General features: G+C 40.9%; 3 protein-coding genes and 2 long non-coding RNA genes across 5 annotated transcripts in view; 4 read left to right on the forward strand and 1 right to left on the reverse strand.

Annotated features, from left to right (window-relative positions):
• LOC135347382 (uncharacterized) overlaps positions 1 to 24,896 on the reverse strand; it is a 124,305-nt gene that overhangs the window by 50,286 nt on the left and 49,123 nt on the right. The gene's annotated exons all lie outside the window — the stretch shown is intronic.
• Positions 5,450 to 6,314, forward strand: LOC135347496 (uncharacterized). The gene is made up of 2 exons (XR_010398400.1): positions 5,450 to 5,947; positions 5,998 to 6,314. It is a non-coding gene; the product is annotated as an uncharacterized LOC135347496 (long non-coding RNA).
• LOC135347072 (mucin-17-like) lies at positions 6,428 to 10,652 on the forward strand. The gene is made up of 7 exons (XM_064544944.1): positions 6,428 to 6,510; positions 8,441 to 8,779; positions 8,827 to 9,102; positions 9,211 to 9,393; positions 9,451 to 9,666; positions 9,876 to 10,079; positions 10,152 to 10,652. Exons 1-7 carry the CDS (start codon positions 6,432 to 6,434, stop codon positions 10,415 to 10,417), a joined length of 1,563 nt encoding a protein of 520 aa, XP_064401014.1. The 5' UTR covers positions 6,428 to 6,431; the 3' UTR covers positions 10,418 to 10,652.
• LOC135347272 (uncharacterized) lies at positions 14,639 to 15,902 on the forward strand. Its single transcript, XM_064545188.1, has 4 exons — positions 14,639 to 15,038; positions 15,091 to 15,369; positions 15,417 to 15,620; positions 15,682 to 15,902. The coding sequence occupies exons 1-4, from the start codon at positions 14,723 to 14,725 to the stop codon at positions 15,900 to 15,902; spliced, it is 1,020 nt and encodes a 339-aa protein (XP_064401258.1). The 5' UTR covers positions 14,639 to 14,722.
• Positions 19,248 to 20,139, forward strand: LOC135347611 (uncharacterized). The gene is made up of 3 exons (XR_010398478.1): positions 19,248 to 19,538; positions 19,597 to 19,875; positions 19,922 to 20,139. It is a non-coding gene; the product is annotated as an uncharacterized LOC135347611 (long non-coding RNA).

The raw sequence follows: 24,896 nt of genomic DNA on the forward strand, positions 1-24,896 counted from the left end.
AATTTGTGGTAGTTAATCTATTCCCAAAGACCATGGCTATACATGTATGTACTGATTCATGCAGTTCATCATAATTATTTGAGTATAATAATATATTTGAAGTCATTATATTAAACACATTTGGGGTAACGTAACCTTATTATGGTATAATTATATATAACCTCCGAATAGCGGACAAAACCCCCTGCACCAACTTATCCGTTATTCGGAGGTTCCACTGTATATAAATGCCATGATTGAAGTGTGAACCACATGCATACATGATAACTACATACATAATTATATTGGTGTATAAATCTTCAAAATATCTTCCCAAGTGGAAGCTCTGAGTGATCATCAAGATTAGATTTCCATAGGTCAACCGTCCCGGATTAGTGGAGGCTCTATGTGTCCCGCCGGCCTATATAAATTAAATTATATATACCTGAAATGTCCTGGATTTATAGGCCATGCAGAGAAGCAGGAAACTCATGAAATCAATACATTTGGAGCCATCTTAGTAGCAGCTGTTGTATAATTATGGAGCTATTTTGCCAAACTACAAAGAAGCATGGATAAAAAGATTATGAGCTTGAATATTGTGTAAAACTGCATATGCTACATGATCTGAGGCTAAAAGGATGCACGTCGGCAATGAATTACCTCGTGACCAGGCAATTCATTGCCTACAACCAAAATTATTGTAGGCAATGAATTGCCTGGAAGTTGCCTGGTGCATGTTATAATATTGTATGGTGGCCTTAAAGTGTAGATACTGGCACTGCTATATATGAGTTTCCCGTGATTATGCCTGCATGCATACAATAAGTAAAAATTAATGTTCAGCATGATATCATGTGTGTATATTAGCAATAAGTTTAGTAGCTTTCTATTTATGTTAATATGTATAGCTTTGACACGTACATGTTGAGGCATCAGCACTCGCAGGCAGTACGTGCTTTCATTACAAAAGTTCTCAGCAAATATTTAATCTTTTATTCCTTCACAATCACTTCAACTGATGTATATTTCCATGAGCTGAAGTCCAATATTAGTGTGTATGCTGGGATTATAGAAGCACATTCGTAGCTCAATGTCATCAGTAGTTGGAGTTGATAGAGTTTTCGTAAACCACGGAGGATTGTTATTATTGTAACATGTGTTAAGGCTAGATTGACCATCCTACAACGCATTATCGGGATGCAAACGAAACGGGTTTACATTATAGTTATTAGATGTGGCCACACTATCACAAAAGTAGTCATTTCCGACAAATGGAGGTGAACCAAAAGTGTTCCCCTCATCACAAGGACAGCGCACGTGAGCGTCAGTATCACCACTGGTTCCATTAAAATGACCACTAGCAAACGTCCAGATATGTGTGCGTGGAGATTGTCCATGCGTGACACTGAGTCCATCGACATATGCAACATCGATAGTATTCCTACCTGCAGAATGGTATCCAGCGAATGCGTAGTTGTGTCCAAACCGATAACCTATTGCTCTCCCACATACTTACCTGTATTGAATACCACCCACTGGAAACATGACAGATGAGCAAAGGCCAGCAGACAATTGTGTACGACCACATGATCTTATCGAATAGTCTGTCAGTTGAAGTCCTTGAGGGCATTGTGTTGGTTGGGATTGGTCATATTAATGTAGGCCACTCTCGCCCATCCTGGTCCACCGCAAGTGTCAGAAGCACTTGGTGGGTCTGTGGTCATTGCTGTTGGTTTGCTGGTAGCAGCAGTTGTTGCTTCGATGGTTGATGTGGCTGCTGTTGGCATGCACGTACTTGGCACCGATGCACTTGCATTTCCTTCAGCATCTGTACTGTCTAGTTAAGAGAGACAGATTATTGTAGTTACATGCGTGGATAGCACACAAACTCTTTGAGCTTTTTACTGTGAGCATAATTGTTACTTACGTACCCTGTAATCTGTCGGCAATAGTTTCCAGTGCTTTACGAATGTGTTCCAGCTCTGATAGATATTCAAGTGATTCTCTAATCTTTGTCAGCTCTGTCTCGGTTCCACTGGAGCAGGTTTGGCTCCTAACACAGCAGGTGCTCGGTTGGTTCCAGGCTGATCCCAGACCAAGGAGGCAGCAAAATATTAGGAGTACAAAAGACATAGCTAGTATAATTATAGTCTCCACGGGAATAATTGAGTAGTGTCGTAAGTGTGGTGATAATCAGTCGGATACGGTTTGCTGTATAGCTGTGCAATTTATCAGAGATTGAAGAGAGAGGGATATGAAACTTGATGACGTGTACATACAATCCGTGTTGCCCAAAATGGGCGTGGTACATTGTCTTTACTGCAAGTTCTATGTAAAATCATGTAAAATACTTTGTGGAACTGTATCTCTGGACTTGCTGCTACATATAGAACAAAGTTGATATTAAATGCAAGAGTGGACCTTTGGGAAGTGCAACAGCTCCTCAGCTAAAAGCCAAGAGACAGCTTGTTCTATCACTTCAACTTTTTTGACCTCTTGTACTTGTCCTGGAGCACAATTTTGCTAAATTGTACACTAAAAATCGATTATATATACTTTCAGCATCAGAGCAATCTAGCCTTTGAGACAGGCACCAGTACATAGAATACATAGCTAACATTAAAACTCATCACTGAACCATCTTATGAAAACCAACTTGCTTTCTGCTACAGTCCCACAAAGGCTAGTATAGCCAATAAACCAGGGAATCTGGCGTTCTGGATTTTATTGCCACCAAATATATTTTAAAACAATCTGTGGCTAGTCAATTATATGATCATAATACTTCAAGTGAGTCATCCAGCTTCCCATGGGGCTGTTTTGTTTTATTTACAAATTAAACCGCCATTTTTATAGCAGCGCGGAGTGCCTAAACTTTTTACTCTGTTTTACATTGAGCACATAAGCTCATGTGATCTAGTTTCATATCCCCTTCTCTTCAATCTTTGAATTTATAGACTTAATTTTCACTTTGAAACACCCACATGTAACATGACACGTAGAGGTAATACACAGGACAATTCAAATTAAGATTTTTGTAAAGTCTCCATGGGAATAGGTGAGTAGTGTCATACGTGTGGTGCAGTGGCGGATCCAGAGGAGGGTCCATGGGGTCCCTTGACCCCCCTTTTGAAGTTAACTTTAGAAGGCTTAATGACACCAGCTAGCTATTTATCAGTTTTTTAGCTATTGTAATTTGATTCAATGATTGTACCTGTTGTTTTGATGTATCAACTGCCAAAGGAGTGTTCAGGTTAGCCTAGGCTAGAGCTAGTTAGCTGTTTGTGGCAGCTAGCTAGCTCTACGCAAGTCTATTATGGGACTTCCCCTGACTGAGTATGGGATTTTCCCTAGTCACGTGTGACCGGTAGCTAGCTCTACGCAAGTCTATTATGGGACTTCCCCTGGCTGAGGTATGGGATTTTCCCTAGTCACGTGTGACCGGAAGTGGGAGTAACCCCAAAAATTCACGCTGTGCGCGACTTTTAAAAAACTCACGCTGCGTGCTCATTAGTTTGGAACCCCCTTTCATTTTTTTTGGATCCGCCACTGTGGTGATAATCAGTCGGATACGGTTTGCTGTCAGGGGTGGATCCAGGATTCTTGATAGGGGGAGCTAAAAATATTTTACTAAAAAAAAAGGTTGTCTGTTTTTCAAGCACAACGTGTTTCCTGCATGACTCATCAATAATTGTTCATGCTCAGTAATAAACTGGGTGCATGTGGCAATGATAATGTGACCGTATCTACGTGCTATCCAGTGCATGCAGTGAGTTGATAGCTAGCTCTAGATTCTATTTTTCAGGCTTGTCATCAAGGCCAGGGGGTGCTCAAGCCCCCAAAGCTCCCCCACTGGATCTGCCACTGGCTGTAGCTGTGCAATTTATAGACTTAATTTGCACTTTGAAACACCAACACGTATAACATGACACGTAGAGGTAATACACAGGACAATTCAAATTAAGATTTTTGTATTTGTCTACACAAGATAATTAAAGATTTCCCTGTTTGTAAAAGCTAGTGACATTTACGAAAAAATAAAAGAAATTCTGAGAATGTTTTGTGAGCATTGCATGGTTATTTTGCAACAATAAAATCAAAAGTGGTCTAAAAAAACAGTCTACACACACACACGCACACACACGTGCAGACACGCACACACACAAACATACTACCGTATACCTCGCTTGCGCATGTGCATCGAGGCCTAATAACTTTTTACAGCAACAGTATATTCACTCACCCAGGTTAGCACAGAGGCTCAGGGTCATATCTCCTCCATGTAGTTGGTACAGTACAACAGTAGGACCCGGTTAGAGTGAGCTAGGTTGGTCACTCTGTAGTTTAGTCTGATGATCTGAGAACCATTCCTGTTAATGTAGAACTGCTGTCCTGGTTCACCACCATTGTTCAATCCCACCATGCAGGATATGTCCACTGTCCTAATGGTCCATTACCACTAGTTGTTGTCAGCACCATTTCTACAGAAGGTAGTGAGGTCAGTGAGACAGGTGAGAGAAGGGAGACCACCAATGATTATGTAACTCTCTCCAATGTCAGTGATGAAGATCTCAGAATTGTTAGTCCAGCCTTTATATCTGTTTGGAAGTTGTTCCATTAATGATCCTTACCCACCCAGAGCTAGTCTGGGGCCAAACCTTTTTTAGAGGGGGGAGGGGGAAGAGCTCTCTTGATTTTGCCCCCGAGCTATTAGGTCTGGCCCCCAGACCAGCCTAGAGCATGCAGCAAATCTTGGTCCACACCACTCCTCTGAGTCCTCAGAGACACCATCAGTTCACTGTCCCTCACTCGCTGTCCTGCAGGTGGTATCTCCATGCACGGCAGCTCTCCGCCGGATTGGTTTAATAGGTCGGAATTGTCCTCCTGTGACTTGTCTCATTCATGCGCATCTTCATAATCATGACATTCTTATACACAAAATAGAAATATATAGTGGTACAACAATTAGATCTTTGAACCTGCAAAAGAGAAAATGCTGAAAAAATAAAACTCGTGAATATTTATTTATAAGGGGCCACAATACGCTTAAATTAACAGTATAATGCTCACTGAAGCATGTAACAACGTATGCATTGTTTCGAATTTTAGCCCAGTGACAGGAGAAGTCCTTAGAGGAGCCAGTGCTAATGTATAGGCGGGAGCACGACTGCATGGACATCGCTGCTAACGGTGTTTGTGGAGGTATGTACATTTTTAATCAGAAGCTGGTGCAGTGATCACAATGTTGTACAGCTGGGAGTGTGAGGAAGAAGTCAGACTGCTCATTTCCTTGACGGCCAGCAGCTATTTCTGAAACTGCTGACTAGACACAATAATAAGCGCCGACTCAGCACATTTATATGTCGGCGCGGCAGCTACACCCGGCGACCTTGAGCTACTAATGGGATAATAGCCTCGATCCCAGGCCGAGTTTTCGCTTTTATAACGGTTAGGCAAACATTCTGACAAATGGATATTCTCGTTCACTTTCGTGACATTTATATTCGTGTACTATTGTGTACTAGAAGTCAGTTCCCGTTTTATCATTATTGGAATCGATTGGAATGGCTCTTAGCTGAAGCTTCTCTCTTCTCTGAAGCTTATTCTGAAGACTGAACAACAAGGGAAGAGGTATAAAGCTTTGTCAAGCTTGTTAAGGTCAGATATTTTTGTGTGGGCCCTATGGCCGGCTATGCTATCAAGTCTTGTTCATGTTTGGCAAGAATGTAGGTAGACTATAGTTTCATCATTAATATGGTGGATCAAGTGAAGAGTGTGAGCTAGAGAACTTGGTGCTGCCATCATCAGCTCGTCGACAATGACACTATAACCGAGAAATTTAATATGTATAGATCTACACGTATTTAAAATGTCTACTTCTCTGTACAGGAGCAATGGCTAATATCCAGCTATCCCAACAGTGCTCCTCTTGGCTATACTAACGGACGAGACTGGACAGTTTGAGGTAAGGGTTTAACCGTCTTTGGTTTCTTTAATATTGTCCTATACTCACAGACACAGGACTGGAGTATGACCTGCTCATTCGAGCGTTGCTGGGTAGCTCAGAGACATCAAGAGAATCTACGTTTTCTCAAGCAATGAGTTACGAGTTGGGGCCTAGAATCAGAGAAGTCCAGCAGCCTGCTAAATCTTTTTGAAACGTAATTTGAAGGCATTCAATCATCCTGAAGTTGCCCTGGGTCACTGTAATTGTGCTGCAGCACAACTGGCAACTCCCCAGGCCTTTGTGAAGCAGCTCCCTATGTGCATCTTTTGTGTACTCACTCTGTGCATTTTCTGTGTACAAATTTCTATTATTGATTTATTAAATATTTTTGCCGACCACAAATATACAATGAAAATTTTACGCATGCGCAGACAACTAGTACCAGGCCCAGTTGTTTGCCTAACCGTTATAAAAGCGAAAACTCGGCCTGGGATCGAGGCTAATGATGGGAGAAATGGAATTTCTTGTCCAAAGATGTCTCCTGCTTTGTCTCTACATAACATCAGCTCTAGGTGTTGCAAGTAAGTTCATGTGGTTGTGTATGAGGCTAGAGCTTGAGGCCTAGACTCTAGCTAGCTTTAATCTCAGGGAGTGTATGAAGATACATACACTCCTGCTTTAATTAATAGCTTTTTGCTGATGATTGTACATGTAGAGTTGGGATGCAAATAATAGTGATTGGAAGTGGTTAGTGACAGGAACTGGAAACAAAAGCAGAGATTCTTCACACTTTGTTTCCTGTCATATTTCCCTGTATAAGTTTAGTACCGTAATTTAGCTCCGTGTTAGCCTCGTTCCCAGGCCGATCCATCGACTAGGAGTCGACCTAACGTTCAATTGGAGACGGATCGGCCTGGGAACGAGGCTAGCTCCGTGTATGCTCTCAAGTAACTAAAATCTAGCCATAGATTGTCTAGCTAGCTAGCTATGGCAAGTTTAAGTTGTTTACATTGTCTTGCTTCCAACATAGATAGAGTAGAAGAGGGATTGGAAACGGAAGTACCCTCGAAGTCCATCCGTGTATCTCCGCGGTTTTAATCGAGGCTTACTTTTTAACACGAGGGCTAAACATGAATAATTCATGAGAATTGTTTTGCTCTCTGTAAGAAGTCCACGAGCAGTTCTGCTGCTAAACATCAACTTTCTCTAATACTTGAGGCCATTTGGGACACAGGACACTATTTAGTTACAAAGCCTTAGCTATATCAAAGGTACTATAGGAACACAAGCGTGAAAAGCGCTCTGTGTACCTCTAGCTACTTCACGACAATCGAGATTATATTTTCTTTGTTTCCAATTGATACCTACTATCAGGGGGCATGTGATTCAGTAATGGGGGTAGCTCTGAGATGTATGCTTTGGACACAATAAGTTTCCCGGGCTTTTGTGGGAGTTATGAGGAGATACACGGATGGTCCCAGAGCCACTACGTAGACTTCACTGTAAAACATCACGTGAATCACTTCCGTTTGCAATCCCTCTTCTACTCTATCTATGCTTCCAAGAAGGCCCCACTCTCATTGCAGAACAGTCCCAACTCTTGTCAGAAGGAAGAAACGTCTTTGCCCGGTTTTTATCGACGCTTCATTTGCATAATTATGTGGTGCAGTTACCGGATTAGTAATTCCTATTCCTCCTAGACGGACAGGAAGAGCCAGTAAGATTTCTCACTTCCCTTGAACACGCTGGTTTCAGTCAAGGCAAGAAGCAAGTCGTGTTGGATCGTGTCCTCCAGAGGGTTGCTGCAGGTCAGCAATGTCTGGAATCATACGTGACAGGAAGGACCAACGACTGGAAAGACCATGCATGAACGTCGGCACAGTAGGCTGCGTGGGGTTGTGATTGGGCAATATTAGCTAGTAGTTTTATCTCCTCCGACCACTTTCTGACTTTGCTTGTCACATATTCAACAGTGTGGGATCTCGAGCCAATTGCAGCTTTAATTAATAGTAGAAATTTGCAATGATAAGGAATGCAGTAATTCATTAGTCACAAGGCCAGAGGTCAGTCGAGGTAGTTGAGCCACTATAGCTACAGGTCGGTTAAACTTAATAAAATGTGTCTTATGAAATTGAGGCGATTTAAGTGCCATGTATGATTATGAGTGAAAAATGTTCAAATGTCGTATATTTAGAGGGTCACCTCTGATACAGGTTGGTTGGCAGAAGTTCAAAGTTGAAATGCAGTCAAGTATGACCACTAATTGCATTAGTGAAGTATAGACATACACTGTGTGAATGAGATGGCATGACTGACTGGCTGCACTTCAACTTCTACTGCTGTCAACCAACCTGAAGTCCTCTGTAGGTAGCTAAAAATACTATATAGTACAAGCTATACTTATACTAACTCAGGTCTTGCTATATTAATTACTATCTCAAATCATATTTTTCGGTATAAATTATGATTATAGATTAATATTTTATTTTACTGTCATTTCTCTACCAAAAGAGGCGTCTCTAATGTCGAACACGAGTGTAGCATGTCCTGGTGAGGCTGTTTTGTTCACATGCTCTTCGCCTGGTACTTCGTTGACATGGCAAGTGGATCTACTATCACCAGCAGGGACGTCACTGCAAAGTTTCTTCCTTCCCTCACAAATTGGTGGTCGAAGAACACTTGGACCTGGAGTGATCATGTTTGAGGCTGTTCTTGTGAGCAATGATGGTGGAACTCTGACATCCACTCTCATCAACCTCAGTGAAGTGTCTGTACTGGATGATAGCAATGTCACCTGTACTGTTACTAACAATGGTCCTATGTCACAGCAGCAAACCATCATGGTTGCTGGTGAGTATTTATACTTCATAATTATACCTGAGATTTTTAACTTTCAGTTGTCCCAACACTTCCACTCAATCCAAGCGTATCCTTCATTCAAAACCAGCTCAGTTCGTCCATTATCACTCTGGAGTGGGACCCTCCCTCCTCTACTGGTGGTGTGTCTGTCAGCTATGTTCTCACCATCTCCCAAACACCTCTCTCTGGGTCAGCAGTCACCATGGAGACCACCTCCACACAGATCACTGTTTCCTATAACACACCCTACAATGTGACCATCAGAGCTGTCAACTGTGCTGGAATGAGTCAAGAAAGTTCAATTGTGGATCTAAGTAAGCTATACTTCATGGTGACTGCCGTCATTGATTATAGGCTGCAATTGTATATAAGTAGGCTATTTTATGATCATAAAACATAAATGCCTTTATCAATCAATGCAGTTGTGTGCCCCACACCATCTACTGCTACTGGTGTGACTATCACCAACACACCTCCTGTCACTATTGGTGGATCCATGCTCACTTTCACTTGCAGTGGAGACAATGAAGTGAGAACCTCAACCTGTGGCACTAGTGGATGGTCTCCTAACCCTGGGACCTTTGACTGCAGCAGTCCGATTACAGGTATATAATCTTAATCAAAAATGTGTACATGCTTCTTTTCATTGGTGTCCTCATTAGATCCCCCAGTCACCTGTGGCTCTCCTGATGCACCATCCAGAGGTAGTGTGGACATCAATGGTGGGACACCACCCTTCTCACTGGGTTCAGAGGTCACCTATCGCTGTGACGAGGGACTGTTCCCCTTTGATGTGAGGACCAGCACATGCACTGATGTGGGGGGTAGGGGAGAGTGGGTGGAGAATCCTGGGAGCTTGATGTGCAGGGAGAGACCAGGTGAAATGTAGTTGATCAGAACAAAATTTTCCTGCGAAAAAATAATTTCTGTCTGCATGATCTGTCTACAATTGTATTCAATGGCAGGTCATATAATATTGGGTGCTCATGTTGAGCTGATGAGATACAAACATCTGTCATGTGCTATAGTCATAGTATAATCATAATTATGATATAGATATATTTTCTGACCGTCCATATAATTATAGTCAACTGCACTGTACCTGTTGAGCCCTGCAACGGTGCTATAATGGACCATGAGAGGTTGAACGAGACAGTGTTGGAGGGAACAGTGCTGACTTACCAGTGTGACAATGGACTCTCATTGACTGGACCCAACACCATTACTTGCACTAATGCTGGAGTCTGGAGCACTGAGCCTGAGGCAATCATGTGTGTACTTATGACTGAAGGTGATATATAATTATATATATGAGCTTTGTAATTGTTTGCTATTTATATACTACCGGTACCTCATCTCACAGTTTCTACTGTCGCTTCCTTGTCCACTTCTGCAACTGTCGCTATCAGTGTGGTCATCACTTTCATTGTCACTCTAGTCATTGGGTTCTTCACTGGACTGCTGGTGATGCATATTTTCTCTCGTAAGAAAGCAGTGTACTTCCCAGCAACTGAAGGACAATCTAATGTAGGACCCACTGCACCAACTGGTCCTGTTTATGAGGAGGTGTCACCCAAAGAGGAGATTGAACTCAACACAAACCAAGCATACGGACCAGTAGGACTGTGAAACTCATTCACTTTAATATTCAACGAGTTATAATTAATTGCGATCATTCTGGCATTTCATTTGTTCTACAGACTATCATGATAGAGGCTATAGTGTTTTATCCTTCGTATATTATAATTATATAACTATACGTAGAGATTTTCTCAATATAATAATTTATTTTGCATTCCCTAATACAAGCAGGAGGTTATTTTTTGCTGTAAATTTGTCATTATTATAACGTGGTGTTTTTGACTTCCTCAAAGAAATAGAATGAAGTGGTGTGGTTCCTTTGAAACAAGTGATCAAACTCGACAGTTATTATAACTATGCCTCGGTGTGGTGGTAGTATATGCATTATACTCTAGCTTTCAGTATACTATTGTTCTCCTTGCAACTTTTATTATAATGTATATTCAGCATCAGATACGTTCATTGAGAACAATGTAAACAATACATGTACGTAGCACTGCATCTGTTCACATATTTAGCAAAGAGTAGTAAGAAAAAACAACAATTAAGCTACATTAATTATACATCTGCATGTTACTGTTCTGTCAGATTTGTCCAGATTCCTGCAGCAAATAATTATAAATCACAGTACATAAAGTATTTGTAAGAAAAACAATTATTATAATGAGTGGTGCAAGCTGTGCAGTGAAAATGCCTCTCGCCATGTTTTGCTTCTGTCACTCAAAAAGTGATTATAGAGACAGAAAGTAGACATTACGCAATGCCGGACTCACATTGGATCGTGTTGTTCTACTCTCCCTCTAAGGATCATTCTCCCTAGCAGCTGATGGAGTGAAGTGAGATAGTCCACTCCAGCAGACTGCACCAAGGCATTGTCACAGCTCTGTGACGTGGGTGGAGGGGGAGTACATGTAAATAACTGGAGAATATACATTACCTATTAAACAATGGACACAAAAGTGTTTTGGAGCAAACGTTAACCTGTGCTATTGTAAATAATGTCTTCTATACAGCGTTGGAGCAACATTATTGAACACACTCAAAGAAAATGGATAACGAAACAGAAAGAGAGTATTAGAACAACATTGAACACATGCATGCACTCAAATAAATGTAGCGTAGTCACAGTGCAACACAAATACAAGCAATTAAATGTACTGTGGAATCCACTGCTCTGTTTCAGTGAAGCACTGGTGTCTAAGAAATTTCAACCCACACACTATCACTATAAAACAACTGGAGAGCTAGCTACTTTCATACATCTACTCATCTCACCAGTTTGAGCAGTGTCTCCAAGAGGTTGATATGTTTAGGGTAGTGTCTGTGTCGTAGTGTCTCAGCACAGAGGGGGAGGAGGGAGGACATTCGGTCACCACACCCATTACACTACTCAGCTCTCCAGCAGGAGAAGGAACTGGAGGGGGTGTACAATGGGTTAAAACTACCATTATTATTATAAGTACTCTACCTCAATGGACAACACACAACACATTCACAAGCTGTACACAACACTTGTGTCACTGGCTGATACAGTGACCACCACATTTATCTACCTATACTATACAGCACATCTACAAAAGTGCACCTAATCCACATGTCACATCAACATACCTTTATCCCATACCACACTCAATCTCATCTCCACACACAACATGCATGCACACACCCTCACCCCTCATTCTCTCCCACGGCTCTCCCGGCTTGTGATAGTGAGAGTCTATACATCCTCCCCTCCTCATTTTGGGAGCCAATGAACCACACGAGTACATCTGCTGGTCTGTATGAGTCAGGTCGTCATGGATACGATGTACCACCCCAAATACAGACGGTCCAGGATCAATACCACAGGAGCTGAGGAAGGGGGAGGATGAACAATAGTAAAACAATTCAATCGTAAACACAATCATCAATAGCTAAGCGTATTACATCTTTCAGACAGCTGTTCAGGTAGTAACACAGTCGAAAGGGCTTTCAGCGCTCAATGTACAACAATATTGAAAGCCAAGCAGCAGCTCACAAGGTTAGAGAAAGAGATAGTTGAGTGCTGTACAAGTAATAAACTGAGCAAACAAATAAATTTTACAATCTTGACAGTACACCTCAAATTATCAGCACAGTCTACAGTCTGTACAGTGTCTCACCATAGGCCTTGGTAATACTGGTGAGAGCAACAGCTGTAGTTATAGTGTGGTAACAGTGAGTTTTTCTTACTTTCACTCTTCTGGGAAGCATCCCAGGAAGTTACCACTGGTCAGACAGCTACAGGCGGCTAAAGAAATTAAGGGGCGGGATATGAACTGATAACATTAGTAGACTAAGAGTCGTCATGGAAACACTCCAACAACAGTACTAAAAAAAGTCAAAATCTACACCTTAATGACCAAAGATTTCACTGTATGCAAAAATCCCATCACCCACTCACCACTTTGTGGATGTTCTGCTCTACAAGCTGCACTCCCCTGGTCTGTGTGACCATCCTCCAGGTCTCCTGAGAGTAGAGCCTCACACCCTCAGCCATAATATAGTACCTGAGGAGGAGGTAGAGATAGTGAAATACAGTGGGACAATAAACAAAGAACCTTCAGAGAAAAGGGACACTGTACTGATAAGGAAAATGCTTCCGTGTCGTAAATATTAATAAACAATAGACAGTACGAAATCATTCAACCAATATGCACATTCTGTACTATAGGGTGAGTAGATTTGGTAAAGAGGTTGTAATAATAATAATAATAATGTTATAGTTATATACTACATTGTATTAGTCACTAGTGGAATTCAAAGTGAAAGAAATGGACAACTATACTGCCACTATTATCAAACAGGATTGTTATAGTTTTAGGGATTTATGGCAGTAAACCCACCGCTTAAGCACAAGGGCGTAGCCCGAGGGCGAGGTGGTTTACACCAACCAGTATGCACATTCTGTACTATATATAGGGTGGATAGATTTGGTTATAATAATTATGTTATACTTATTGTTCACTATATCAAAATTTATGGCAGTCAACCTCCGAGGACGAGGGCGAAGCCCCGAGGCCAAGGATGGTTTACATTTGCTATAAATTCAAATGTAGTGGACAATAAGTGTTATATATATAGATCTACCCACTTGAATGAAAAGTACTTGCCAGCTAAGTTACCTCGATCACCTTGGATATAACTAGCTAACAGTCTCATAAACTATTAAAAACGAACAAAAAATTTGTGCGTATAGCTTGAAGCCAGTGCTAAGCTTCTAGCTCGATGCATTAACTTTTCAATGTCCAAGCAATGAGCCCCACCCATCCTCCAGCCTTCCTGGTGTTTAGCGAGCCCCAACTATCTGTCCTACCCTTGTCAACAAGTGTCTATGTAGATCTAGTATAAAATCAGTGTGCCATCAAGGCAAGGGAGTTTATGAGGAATGTGCTCTATATATATAGGGCTGGGGTTTATGGTAGTTAAACCCCACCCAGTTGCTATGATACAGACCCCAAATGGGGTATATAATAATATAATAATAGGTGTCTTATATATCATGTGTATAATAGGTGTCGTACTAAGAGAGAGGATGAACAATATAAGAAGGCTATAATAGGCTTATAACCGATTATGATAACGCAGTAATTTTTATTCTAGAATAATGGCGAAAAATATTTGGTGCTATAATAACAGGCCTATAAGATGCATATAATTATTGTGTACACTGTATGGTGATGTTGGTGTGTACACTGTATGGTGATGTTGGTGTGTACACTGTATGGTGATGTTAGTGTGTACACTGTATGGTGATGTTGGTGTGTACACTGTATGGTGATGTTAGTGACAACTGTATACACTGTATGGTGATATCGGTGTGTGTACATAAAAATAAGCTGTTTAAGCAAACTATAGACACTTTCATGGACTGCTTTAACTGTAATGAGACGGTGGTTGAAATAATTCTAAAACTTGTAGGCGATTTTCGAAAGCGACAAAAAACACTCTTTTCTAATCAATATAATCGTTGCTTTATAATTATAGCTTCACGATCATTCCCCATGTTATAATGAAGTCATTACGGTAAAAAGTTATTGTATCCGTTTTACCGCTGTGCACGTGCAATGAAGCTCAATGCACGGCTCTATGAGCATCTTGTTATAATTATATTAGTCTACGAAAACTGGAAGTGTAATTAAAAGAAGCTATGAATAAATTATCATAAAGGAAGTAAACAAGGAGGTTGTGTAAACCTTCTCACTGTCAAGAAATAATTTGAGATGACACTAATAGAGATAATAAAGCTCATTAGAGTTCTTCTGATTTGCTTTCTGGCTGGCTTCAGCACTGGTAAGACTGACTATTCAATTATAGATTTCCTTACATTGCTGCATGTTTCGTAAAGCACAATATTCAGTGAGTGTGGAGAGACCATGTCCAATGGAAACAGTCACTTTCACCTGCACTGCTCCTGGAGATTCCTTGAGATGGTCACCATCAGATGTTACTAGCATCACTATCCTCTCCTCCTTGGGTCTCAATGTACCACTAATGCAGTCAGATTACACTGTGACACTGATTGCATTCAATGACACTACATTAACATCTACTCTGTCAAGAACAGCAGAGAATGGGATCACTGTGTCCTGTGTTGAGCTTAGTATACCTACTCTGACCACTATAGGATCTTCAACAATCCGATTGGTTGGTGAGTTGCAGTTAGTGTCTCGTCAATTGTCTGTATACACTAAGTTACATAGATCCACCAGGATCACCTTCCACAATAAGATACTCCATTCTGAGCAGCTCAGCTAATGAAGTCAGCGTATCTGTGCAGTGGGACCCTCCAACTGAGATTGGTGGTAGAGATGACCTCACCTACACAGTGACCGTCTCACCTCCGGCCCAGCTCTCTGCTACTGTCCTCACATCCACCTCTGTCACTGTGACTGCTCAATACGATGTGGACTACACTGTAAGTGTTATGGCTACCAATTGTGCTGGGAACAGTACAACTGCTGACTACAACTTTAGGATTGGTGAGTATTATTATTTTGACACAAATTGTCAACTCCTTAATTCTCAGGTAAATGTCCTGTGTTGACCAACCCCATGAATGGAGCCTTTGGACCAGTCTCCAGCAGATTATCAGGATCCACAGTAATCATCCAGTGTGACACTGGGTATGTATCTGCTGTTACAATGGTGACATGTGAGGGTACACTAATGTGGAGTCCAGACCCTGAGGCTATTGAGTGTACATTACTAACCACACCTACTCCCACAACTCGTGAGTTAAGCTCTTGGTTGTAGGAAATTAATACAAAATATCTATGTTAATCATTACACAGCTCCTCCAATAAACTGCACAGCTTCACTACCCTCACCACGGAATAGCATTATCAGTGATCATTCAGTACCAGCTTTTCCCGGTACACAAGTTACCCTCCAGTGCGACGATGAACTGTTCCCTGAGGGAATAATGACTGCTACCTGTCTAGCTACAGGAAAGTGGGACGAGGAGATCGTCTGCAGAGGCAAGTGTATTCATTACTTGAATATACACTTGTAATAATACTTCTCTCTTGAACAACCTACAGCTGCTCCTTTTAGTTGTGCCAGCCTATCTGATGGGAGTCGATTTGATGCAGCTGTCTCCATCGGCGTTGTTGTCACAGCAGTTGCGTTCACAATCATTGGATTATTGATAGGTCTCTTGATCATGTATTTGTTCATGCGTAAGAAGGCAGTATGCTCCCCAGCAGCTAAAGGACAAGCTAATGTTGGACCCACTACACCAGTTGGTCCTGTTTATGAGGAGGTGTCACCCAAAGAGGAGATTGAACTGAATACTAACCAGGCGTATGGACCAGTAGGACAGTGAAACTTCTGTGTTAATGTGCATGCTCGTAAACGATTTTAACAACTGTAAGCAGCAACATCTGTTCATTAAAAGCCACTACATCTTTTGTATTAAAAAAGAAGCTATATTAAATGAGTGGTGCGCTGTGCTAATGCCTCTCGCCATGTTTAGCTTCGCTCAATTAAGGTATTAGAGTGTTATAATTATGTCATATAACACTCAAATACAAAGTATACTAATACCTCTTCTATGATCATAATTATAATACGATCATAGAAGAGGTATTTGTATGCTTTGGATACTGTTAAGTTATTATTATGCCTCGGTGTGTATGTGCAAGCAAGGTATACGGCAGTGTGTGTTTGTATGTGTGCATGTGTGTATGTAGACTGCTACAGCTGCTCAAAGATCAATAAGCTGCAAGTAAAAGTTTCTATAGGGTTCTAGTAATGTTTTCATGGATTCTGATTCGTGGATTTCCAAAAGAATGCTTCGTTCTCGAGTTATGCCTAATTTTGGAATGCCATTGCAGCCTTTCAGAAGAGTGCATGTGTAGCAAAAGTTGTCCATGGAGTGTTGCTACTCAGTAGTTAGCTCTGTACTAGAACGCTAGAGAGCTGCAAGGCTCTATACACTGATGCAGCAGCCATAAACTTTGTACTTTTAGCATCCTCTTTAGCAACAATCATGATCATTTCGATCCCACTCTAGATGCAAAAATATTCATCATGATAATCATATCACGTGTGTATTAGCAATATCAGCTAGTAGGTTTATGTTGGCACATCCACTGAGGCATCAGCACCTGCGGTGCTTTCATTATTGTTTGCAATTGTTGGCAATGAATCCACACACAGTCAATAGAAGAGGAGCTTAATGGCAACAGAAATCTATTATCTGATGGCTTGGTAAACTAGAGCACTAATTTAAAAGTGCTAACCCTCAGCTGTCGACATGAATCTATACAAACTTGAAGCGTGTTACACAATAAATGCAGATGTATAATGTGTATATGTGTGTACATGCATGGACACAAAATGAGCTGTTTGAACGAACTAGACACTTTCATAGGCTGCTTTAACTGCTGTACTTGAAACTTTTAGGCGATCTTCGAAGGCGACAAACCAATTGATTTAATCGTTGCTTTATAAATTCACGATCATAATTATATTCCCCATAATGATAAACTCGTTACGGTAAAAAGTTATTGTATCCGTTTTGCTGCTGTGCGATGAAGCTCAACGCACAGTGTGAATGCTCTACTGAGCATTGTTATGAAAATTAATACTTCCCAACAGTATGTTATTTACACAGCTCCTCCAATGAACTGCACGGCTCCACTATCCTCACCACAGAGTGGCACCATCAGTGATCATTCAGTACCTGCTCTTTCCGGTAAACATGCAAGTGACATTCCAGTGTGATGATGGACTCTTCCCTGAGGCTGAGGGCATAATGACTGCCACCTGTCCAGCTACAGGAGAGTGGGACCAAAACCCAGTAGAGATCCTCTGCAGTGGCAAGTGTAGTCATTACTTAAAGTAATTATGCTTCTATATACCTTGAACCACTTATACAGCTGTTTCTTACAATTGCGCCAGCCTATCTGATGGGAGTCGATTTGATGGAGCTGTCTCCATCAGCGTGGTTGTCATGGCATTCTATTCACCGTCATTGAATTGTTGATGGGACTCTTGATAATGTATTTGTTCATGCATAAGAAGAATGTGTACTCCCCGTCAGCTAAAGAGCAAGATAATGTATAGGACCCACTGCACCAACTGGTCCTGTTTATGAGGAGGTGTCACCCATGCAGAGAGGAGATTGAACTGAATACCATAACCAGGCGTATGGACCTGTAGGACTGTGAAACTTCTGGTACTTTGCTAATGTGCATGTAACATAATTTATAGAGCATGCATGTACTGCATCTGTTCATTATCAACAACTTAGAACAATGGCGTAAGTCATGTAGCTACGTAATATAGTCAAAGACTCACATTGGATCGTGTTGTTCTATTCTCCCTCTGAGGATCATTATCCCCAGCAGCTGACAGAGTGAAGTGAGACAGTCCACTCCAGCAGACTGCACCAGGGCATTGTCATATTGCTCTGGGGGTGGGTGAGGGGGATACATGTAATTAAGTGGAGTATATACAGATCTCGTTATTTATTGAAATAGCTTAAATGTAGGAAACAAGGACAGAATAACATTGAACACTCAAAGTAGTTGGATGCATGTAGTCACAGTACAATTACACAAATACAAGAAAATGTTATGTGGAATCTACTTAGAAAATTTCTTGCAGTGTCAGCTTTTGAGGAAATTTAGGTGATCTAGCTGGCTAAGAAATATCAACCCACGCTATCGATAGTACAACAAACATCACTAAAGTAACTTTATAGACTTAGAGAGTATAGGGTCACCAGAGGACGTCCGACATGCGTGCATGAATAATTACAAGTGCTAATGTATTTTTTGGATCACACAATGACATCAATGCACTGAACTTATAGTGATTCGTGCACGCATGTCAGACCTTCTCTGGGGTCATACTGTAAGTATCCTTTATTCACCCATCTCACCAGTTTGAGCAGTGTCTCCATGAGGTTGTACAAGGTCTTCGCACACGCACGCACACGCACACGCACACGCACACGCACACGCACACACACACACACATTCTGAACTATATATATTATATTATAGATTAGTCATTACAGTAAAAAGTTATTGTATCTGTTTTGCCTCTGTGTGCGTGCAATGAAGTTCAACGCACGGGGTGAATGCTCTATGAGCATCTTGTTAATTATTTGTCTACAAAAACTGGAAGTGTAATTAAAAGAAGCTATGAATAAATTATCATAAAGGAAGTAAACAAGGAGGTTGTGTAAATATTCTCACTGTCAAGAAATAATTAGAGATGACACTAATAGAGATAATAAAGCTCATTAGAGTTCTTCTGATTTGCTTTCTGGCTGGCTTCAGCACTGGTAAGACTGACTATTCAATTATAGATTTCCTTACATTGCTGCATGTTTCATAAAGCCCAATATTCAGTGAGTATGGAGAGACCATGTCCAATGGAAACAGTCACTTTCACCTGCACCGCTGCTGGAGATTCCTTAAGATGGGAACCATCAGATGTGACTCGTATTCTTGTCCGCTCTGATCTCAATGTACCAATGACGTTATTTGGCTACACTGTGACACTGATTGCAGCCAATGACACTACATTAACATCTATACTCTGTCAAGAACAGCAGAGAATGGGATCACTGTGTCCTGTGTAGATCCTGAGCCTACTGCGGCCCTGATAGGATCTTCAATAATCCGTTTAGCTAGTGAGTAATGTTTTTTTTCTGTCTAGGCCATTGTACCATCATATTCGATTTCTTATAGATCCACCAGGACCACCTTCCATAATAAGACACTCCACTTTAAACACCTCAGCCAATGAAGTCAGTGTATCTGTACAGTGGAACCCTCCTACTGAGAATGGTGGTAGAGATGACCTCACCTACACAGTGACCATATCACCTCTGGCCCAGCTCTCTACTACTGTCCTCACATCCACCTCTGTCACAGTGACTGCTCAATACAATGTGGACTACACTGTCAGTGTTGTGGCTACCAACTGTGCTGGGAACAGTACGACTGCCGAGTACAGCTTTAGGATTGGTAAGTATTATCGTTTTGTACACACAGTTTCAACTGATCCTCTCAGGCAGCTGTCCTGTGTTGACCAACCCCATGAATGGAGCCTTTGGACCAGTCGCCAGCAGATTACCAGGATCCACAGTAACTATCCAGTGTGGCGATGGGTATGTATCTGCTGTTACGATGGTGACATGTAATAGTCAGCAGTTGTACTGTTCCCAGCACAATTGGTAGCCACAACAGGATCAATGGAGTGCAAGTAAGAGTTTCTATAGGCTTCTGGTAACATTTTCTTGGATTCTGATTCGTGGATTTAGTAATACTTCGTTCTCGAGTTATGCCTAGTTTTATTACTGGGAATGCCATTGAAGCCTTTTCAGAAGAATGCGTAGCACAATTTGTCCATGGAGTGTTGCTACTCTACTTATAGTAGTTACATGTAGCTCTGCTAAAATGCTCATCATGATAAATCATATCATATCATGTGTGTACGTATTAGCAATATTAGCTAGTAGCTTTATATTGACACAGCATCAGCACCCTGGATCAAGGTCAAGAAGTATGCGTAGTTTTCTTTGATATCAAAAAGGCATTCGATACTGTCCCCCATGTCAATCTTCTGAAACATCTACAGTCACTTAATTTTAACAAATATTTACTAAACTGGGTGCATAGCTACTTACTGGAGAGGAAACAGTTTGTGGGTATTGATGGCAGTAACTCAGACAGCTTACATGTTCTCTCAGGTGTGCCCCAAGGTTTGGTTTTGGGTCCACTATTGTTCATTACGTACATAAACCAAGTCACAGATGTTATTTCTCAAGACAGTAAGCTAAATATGTTTGCTGATGACATGGCCTTATACAGAGTTATCACATCTACTAATGACTACATGAATCTTCAAAAGGACATTTCTAAAGTCTCAAATTTTTTGAACACTAAATTATTAGAATTTAATCTTGGCAAGTGTAAGTTTATGTCCGTTTCTAAGAAAACATCGCGCTCATTGAAGGCTCCAACTCTACTTCTAAATGGTTATGTACTGCAGCAGGTTTCTAACTACAAGTATTTAGGAATTACCATATCGGCTGACTTGAGCTGGCACACTCACATCAATACGATTTGTAATAAAACAAGGAAGTTGATAGGTCTCCTACATCGCAGGTTCTCTGAGAATTCTTCTCCAACAACACTGTTAAAGTTGTATACATCGTTCGTGAGACCACATCTGGAATACGCATCCTCTGTATGGAACCCATTTCACAAGTGTGAAATAAACAATTTAGAAAAAGTCCAGAGATTTGCTATGAGAGTCTGTCTGAAGAAATGGAATTTGAAAAGTGAAGAATTACTCACCTTGACCAGGCTTCCTTCTCTGCAGCTGAGGCGCCTTGCTGCGGTGCTTTGCCACCTTTTCAAAATACTACACAATCTAACTGACTTCCCAAACAACCCAGCAACCAAGAGAAATATGACGTACAGTAGTAAAACTGTTAACTGTTTTACTCTGGTCCCCTACCAATGTAGAACATCCTTTTACAAATTCTCATTTTTTCCGCATGCAATCACAATATGGAATAGGCTGGTTAGCCACAAGGACTTTACTTTAGTAGACTGTACTAGTATAAGTTCATTTAAGTCTCATCTGTATTCACATCTAGTTGACATGTTGTAACTATTAAAACGTATGTTATAGGACTCACTTCACCCTAGCTTTGTAGCTATTTGTGTATCCTTGCAATTAATTGCTAAATCTTTCATAAAAAAAAAAAAAAAAAAAAAGCACCCGCGGTACTGTTGTAATTGTTGACAATGAACTACACAGTCATTATAGAAGAGGGAAACAGAAGTCTATCTGATGGCTTGGTGAACTAGAGCATGAAGTGCTAACCCTCAGCTACTGACATGAATCTATACAAACCTAAAGCATGTTACACAATAAATGCAGAATGTATGAGCATAAAAGCTGGCTAGTAAACAGCACAAGTAACAAGAGCAATAAAATTAAAGGCATGCTGAAACTTTTGAGAAATGCGTTTTAGTGGTGCATGAGACATGCACTGTGGACTAGAATCACATCAAAGTCAGCAAAGAAGCCTGGAGTCTTGTGGCTCCTGATATGCTCTGGAGCTAAAGAAGCAACAAACTACAATTCTAGCTTTCTACTTTAGGGACCCTGTTCCATTGCTCCTGGTAAAGGATCACTTCAGCTGAAAATACGCACCTTGATTAAAGGCCACGCGTATATTCATAATACATGTACACGTGCAAGTGTCTTTTCATAATCGATTAATGACATCTGTTAATCCGGAAATTTCATATATTTGGATGGAGTCTGGTCTCGCTCTATACCGATTAGCGAGGGTCTACTGTATTAATTTTGCATGCATCTCCCCATGCACTTTTTTTATGCAGTAAACGATAATTATTACCACCTCTGAGGCACTTCTCACACGTATAGATCATATAAACTATCTAACATGTAATGACACAATATGCGATTTGACATGGGTACATGCAGTCGTCCTAGGCTTTGAGTTGTTGGCCTAAGTCATGTAGATATTATTTAATTACTCACATTGGATTGTGTTGTTTTATTCTCCCTCTGAGGATCATTCTCCCCAGCAGCTGACATAGTGAGGTGAGACTCCAGCATATTGCACCAGACATTTGTGTGCATGCATGTGTGTACATGTAAATAACTGGAGTACATTATCAATGTTGAAATTGCAACAAAGTACACAAACAGAAAGTGTTTTGGAGCAAACTTGTATGATATTGTAAATAATGGCTTCTAGAGTCATAATAACCCACCAGTCCATGAAATATGGGGAGTCCAAGAACAGCTCGAGGTATCTCTTGAACACTCTCTTACCCAGCAACTTGGTAAACACTGGAAAATGTGGACAGAGAGAGAGAGAAACTATTAGAGCAACATCGAACACATGCACTCAAGATACTGTAGTCACAGTACAACACAAAATAATTATTTTGTAATGTTCTATGGAATCCACTTTGAAAGTTTCTTACAGTGTCAGCTTTATAGTCTGTTTCAGTGAAGCACTAGTGTCTAATAAATGTCAACCCATACACTATCACTAAAGTAACTGGAGAGCTACTTTTTTTCTATCCGTGATGCGCTACGTCATCGACTTTTTTCATCTTTTGTAGCCTCTATTTATAGCTAAAAGTAAAAAAAACATGCTTAAGAAAATCAAAATCAAGAATTTATGCAGCCTAGTTAATCAACAGAGACACAACAAAACAAGATATGTAGGTAAAACATCATAGGCTTACAGCAGTGCTTCTTAAAAGGGGCACAAACTAATATAACACTTTCTCGTCTTTTACAGCCTCCATTTTAGCATTTTTGATTATAAATGTAAAAACATACAAAAGAGATTTAACCAAGGAAATGTATGCAGGCCAGTTCGTCAACATAGACACAAATAAGCAGGATCTGTAGGCAAAGCATCATTTGGCTACGGCAGTGCTTCTTAAAAGGGGGCACAGACCAATAATAACTAGTTTTCAAGCTCTAGAGCACCACAGTCAATTCTTCCACGTTTGGACTTCACTTTAAGTAAAGCACAGGACACGTGTAGCCTTACTATACGCAATTCTAAAGTCTCATGAGACTAATAACTAACTAAAAGTAATAATTACTAGGGTGACGCAAGCGCCATGGGGCAAGCGTGATGAATGTCATAATTTAACAAAGTTATTTGTTTGTGATTAGAGGTTGGAAACATAATCAATTGGGAATTGGTACAATAGTGAGTAAGGAAAAGTCAAATTTAGGAGTGACGGCATACACTAGTGATCACATGGAAATCCTTGTAGGTTACATCAAACGGTGAAGCTTCGAGTAAGGTTTGAGCAGAAAGCTGTTTATCCATTGTGACTTGGTTTAGTATGTCTTCGTACCCTACCAAAGTAATGATGTTGACATTTGGTCCTTCGATTAATAGCTTAGCTATTATCTTGGTTGGGGACTTGTTAGATTTTTGGGTAGTGCTGCACTTGTGGCATGTGACTAAATCGGCTTCATCAGTGATTGTTATTTTGGCCTTGCATGACAAGCATGTTTTGAAATGGGTGAGTTCTTTGACAGCTACAATGGAGACACTAAAGAATCTCTGTAATGAACAATAATTATGAACAATAATATTGGCTAACGTTTTGGTTGTATCAGTTACCGGAGGCTCTGCTGCTTTGGGTGGAAGCAGCATTTTGTTGTAGGCATGCATGCCTGACCTCACAACTTTCTGTGTTTCGTCTGAGTTGCTGCGTTGATCTATTGGCATCCATTTGTGCCTGTCGAGCTTGTGCAGTTTCTACAATGATAGCTCAATGCCAGAACCGTTTCACTTCACTTAGTTATTAAATTACCTTCAGTCCTACGTGCCCTGTATCTTTCTCTGCGCTTAGCAAGCCTTGTTTCCTTCTGCTCAGCAGTTTCCTGCGCTCTTGCCTGTCGCTCTCGCTCCCTCCTTCTTCCTAACCTTTCTTGTTTCCTTTCGTTGTTAGTGTCCATCTTTTTCGAAATTAGCGTGCCTTGTGGCCTCATCTGTGCTAGCTAGCTCTTGTGCCCATGCGCAGCTTTCACATACATTTGGTAAAGGGTCACAAGTACAAAAAACAAATATCGTGCCGGTGTCATAAAATTTTAGGCCCCCCATGAGATTGGGCCTCCCCCAGGCCTAGAATTTTAAAATTCTGGGCCCCCTCTTAAAAGTTTAGGCCCCCTATTAAAAGTATCTCAGCGGTTATTATGATACATCTCAAAACTTGAACAAGTACAACAACAGAAAAACTAGCTATCTATTTGCAGTCTATTTGCAGTCTTTACAGTGCCAGTCACTGAATGGAGCTTTCTTTATACGTGCACACTTCATGTGGTACCACCTGTCGCAGCCATCACACTGCACCATGTCGTTCCACAAGTCAGGCCTTATGCACTGGTAGCACGAAGCTACTACAGATACCCACACTATCTCACTTCGAGGGGTCTCCTGCCTTGATTTTGGGAACCTTGATAG

The sequence above is a fragment of the Halichondria panicea genome, chromosome 1 (assembly GCF_963675165.1).
Source record: "Halichondria panicea chromosome 1, odHalPani1.1, whole genome shotgun sequence".
Classification (NCBI taxonomy): Eukaryota; Metazoa; Porifera; class Demospongiae; order Suberitida; family Halichondriidae; genus Halichondria; species Halichondria panicea.

What these genes read in the sequence shown, in the direction of transcription:
- LOC135347072 (XM_064544944.1), top strand. Translation starts at nt 6,432, where the DNA reads ATGATGGGAGAAATGGAATTTCTTGTCCAAAGATGTCTCCTGCTTTGT. An exon ending in GCAAACCATCATGGTTGCTG is followed by an intron (nt 8,780 to 8,826) that starts GTGAGTATTTAT and finishes TTTAACTTTCAG; the next exon opens with TTGTCCCAACACTTCCACTC. An exon ending in GTGTGTACTTATGACTGAAG is followed by an intron (nt 10,080 to 10,151) that starts GTGATATATAAT and finishes CTCATCTCACAG; the next exon opens with TTTCTACTGTCGCTTCCTTG.
- LOC135347272 (XM_064545188.1), top strand. Translation starts at nt 14,723, where the DNA reads ATGTTTCGTAAAGCACAATATTCAGTGAGTGTGGAGAGACCATGTCCA. An exon ending in TTCAACAATCCGATTGGTTG is followed by an intron (nt 15,039 to 15,090) that starts GTGAGTTGCAGT and finishes TAAGTTACATAG; the next exon opens with ATCCACCAGGATCACCTTCC. An exon ending in CACACCTACTCCCACAACTC is followed by an intron (nt 15,621 to 15,681) that starts GTGAGTTAAGCT and finishes ATCATTACACAG; the next exon opens with CTCCTCCAATAAACTGCACA.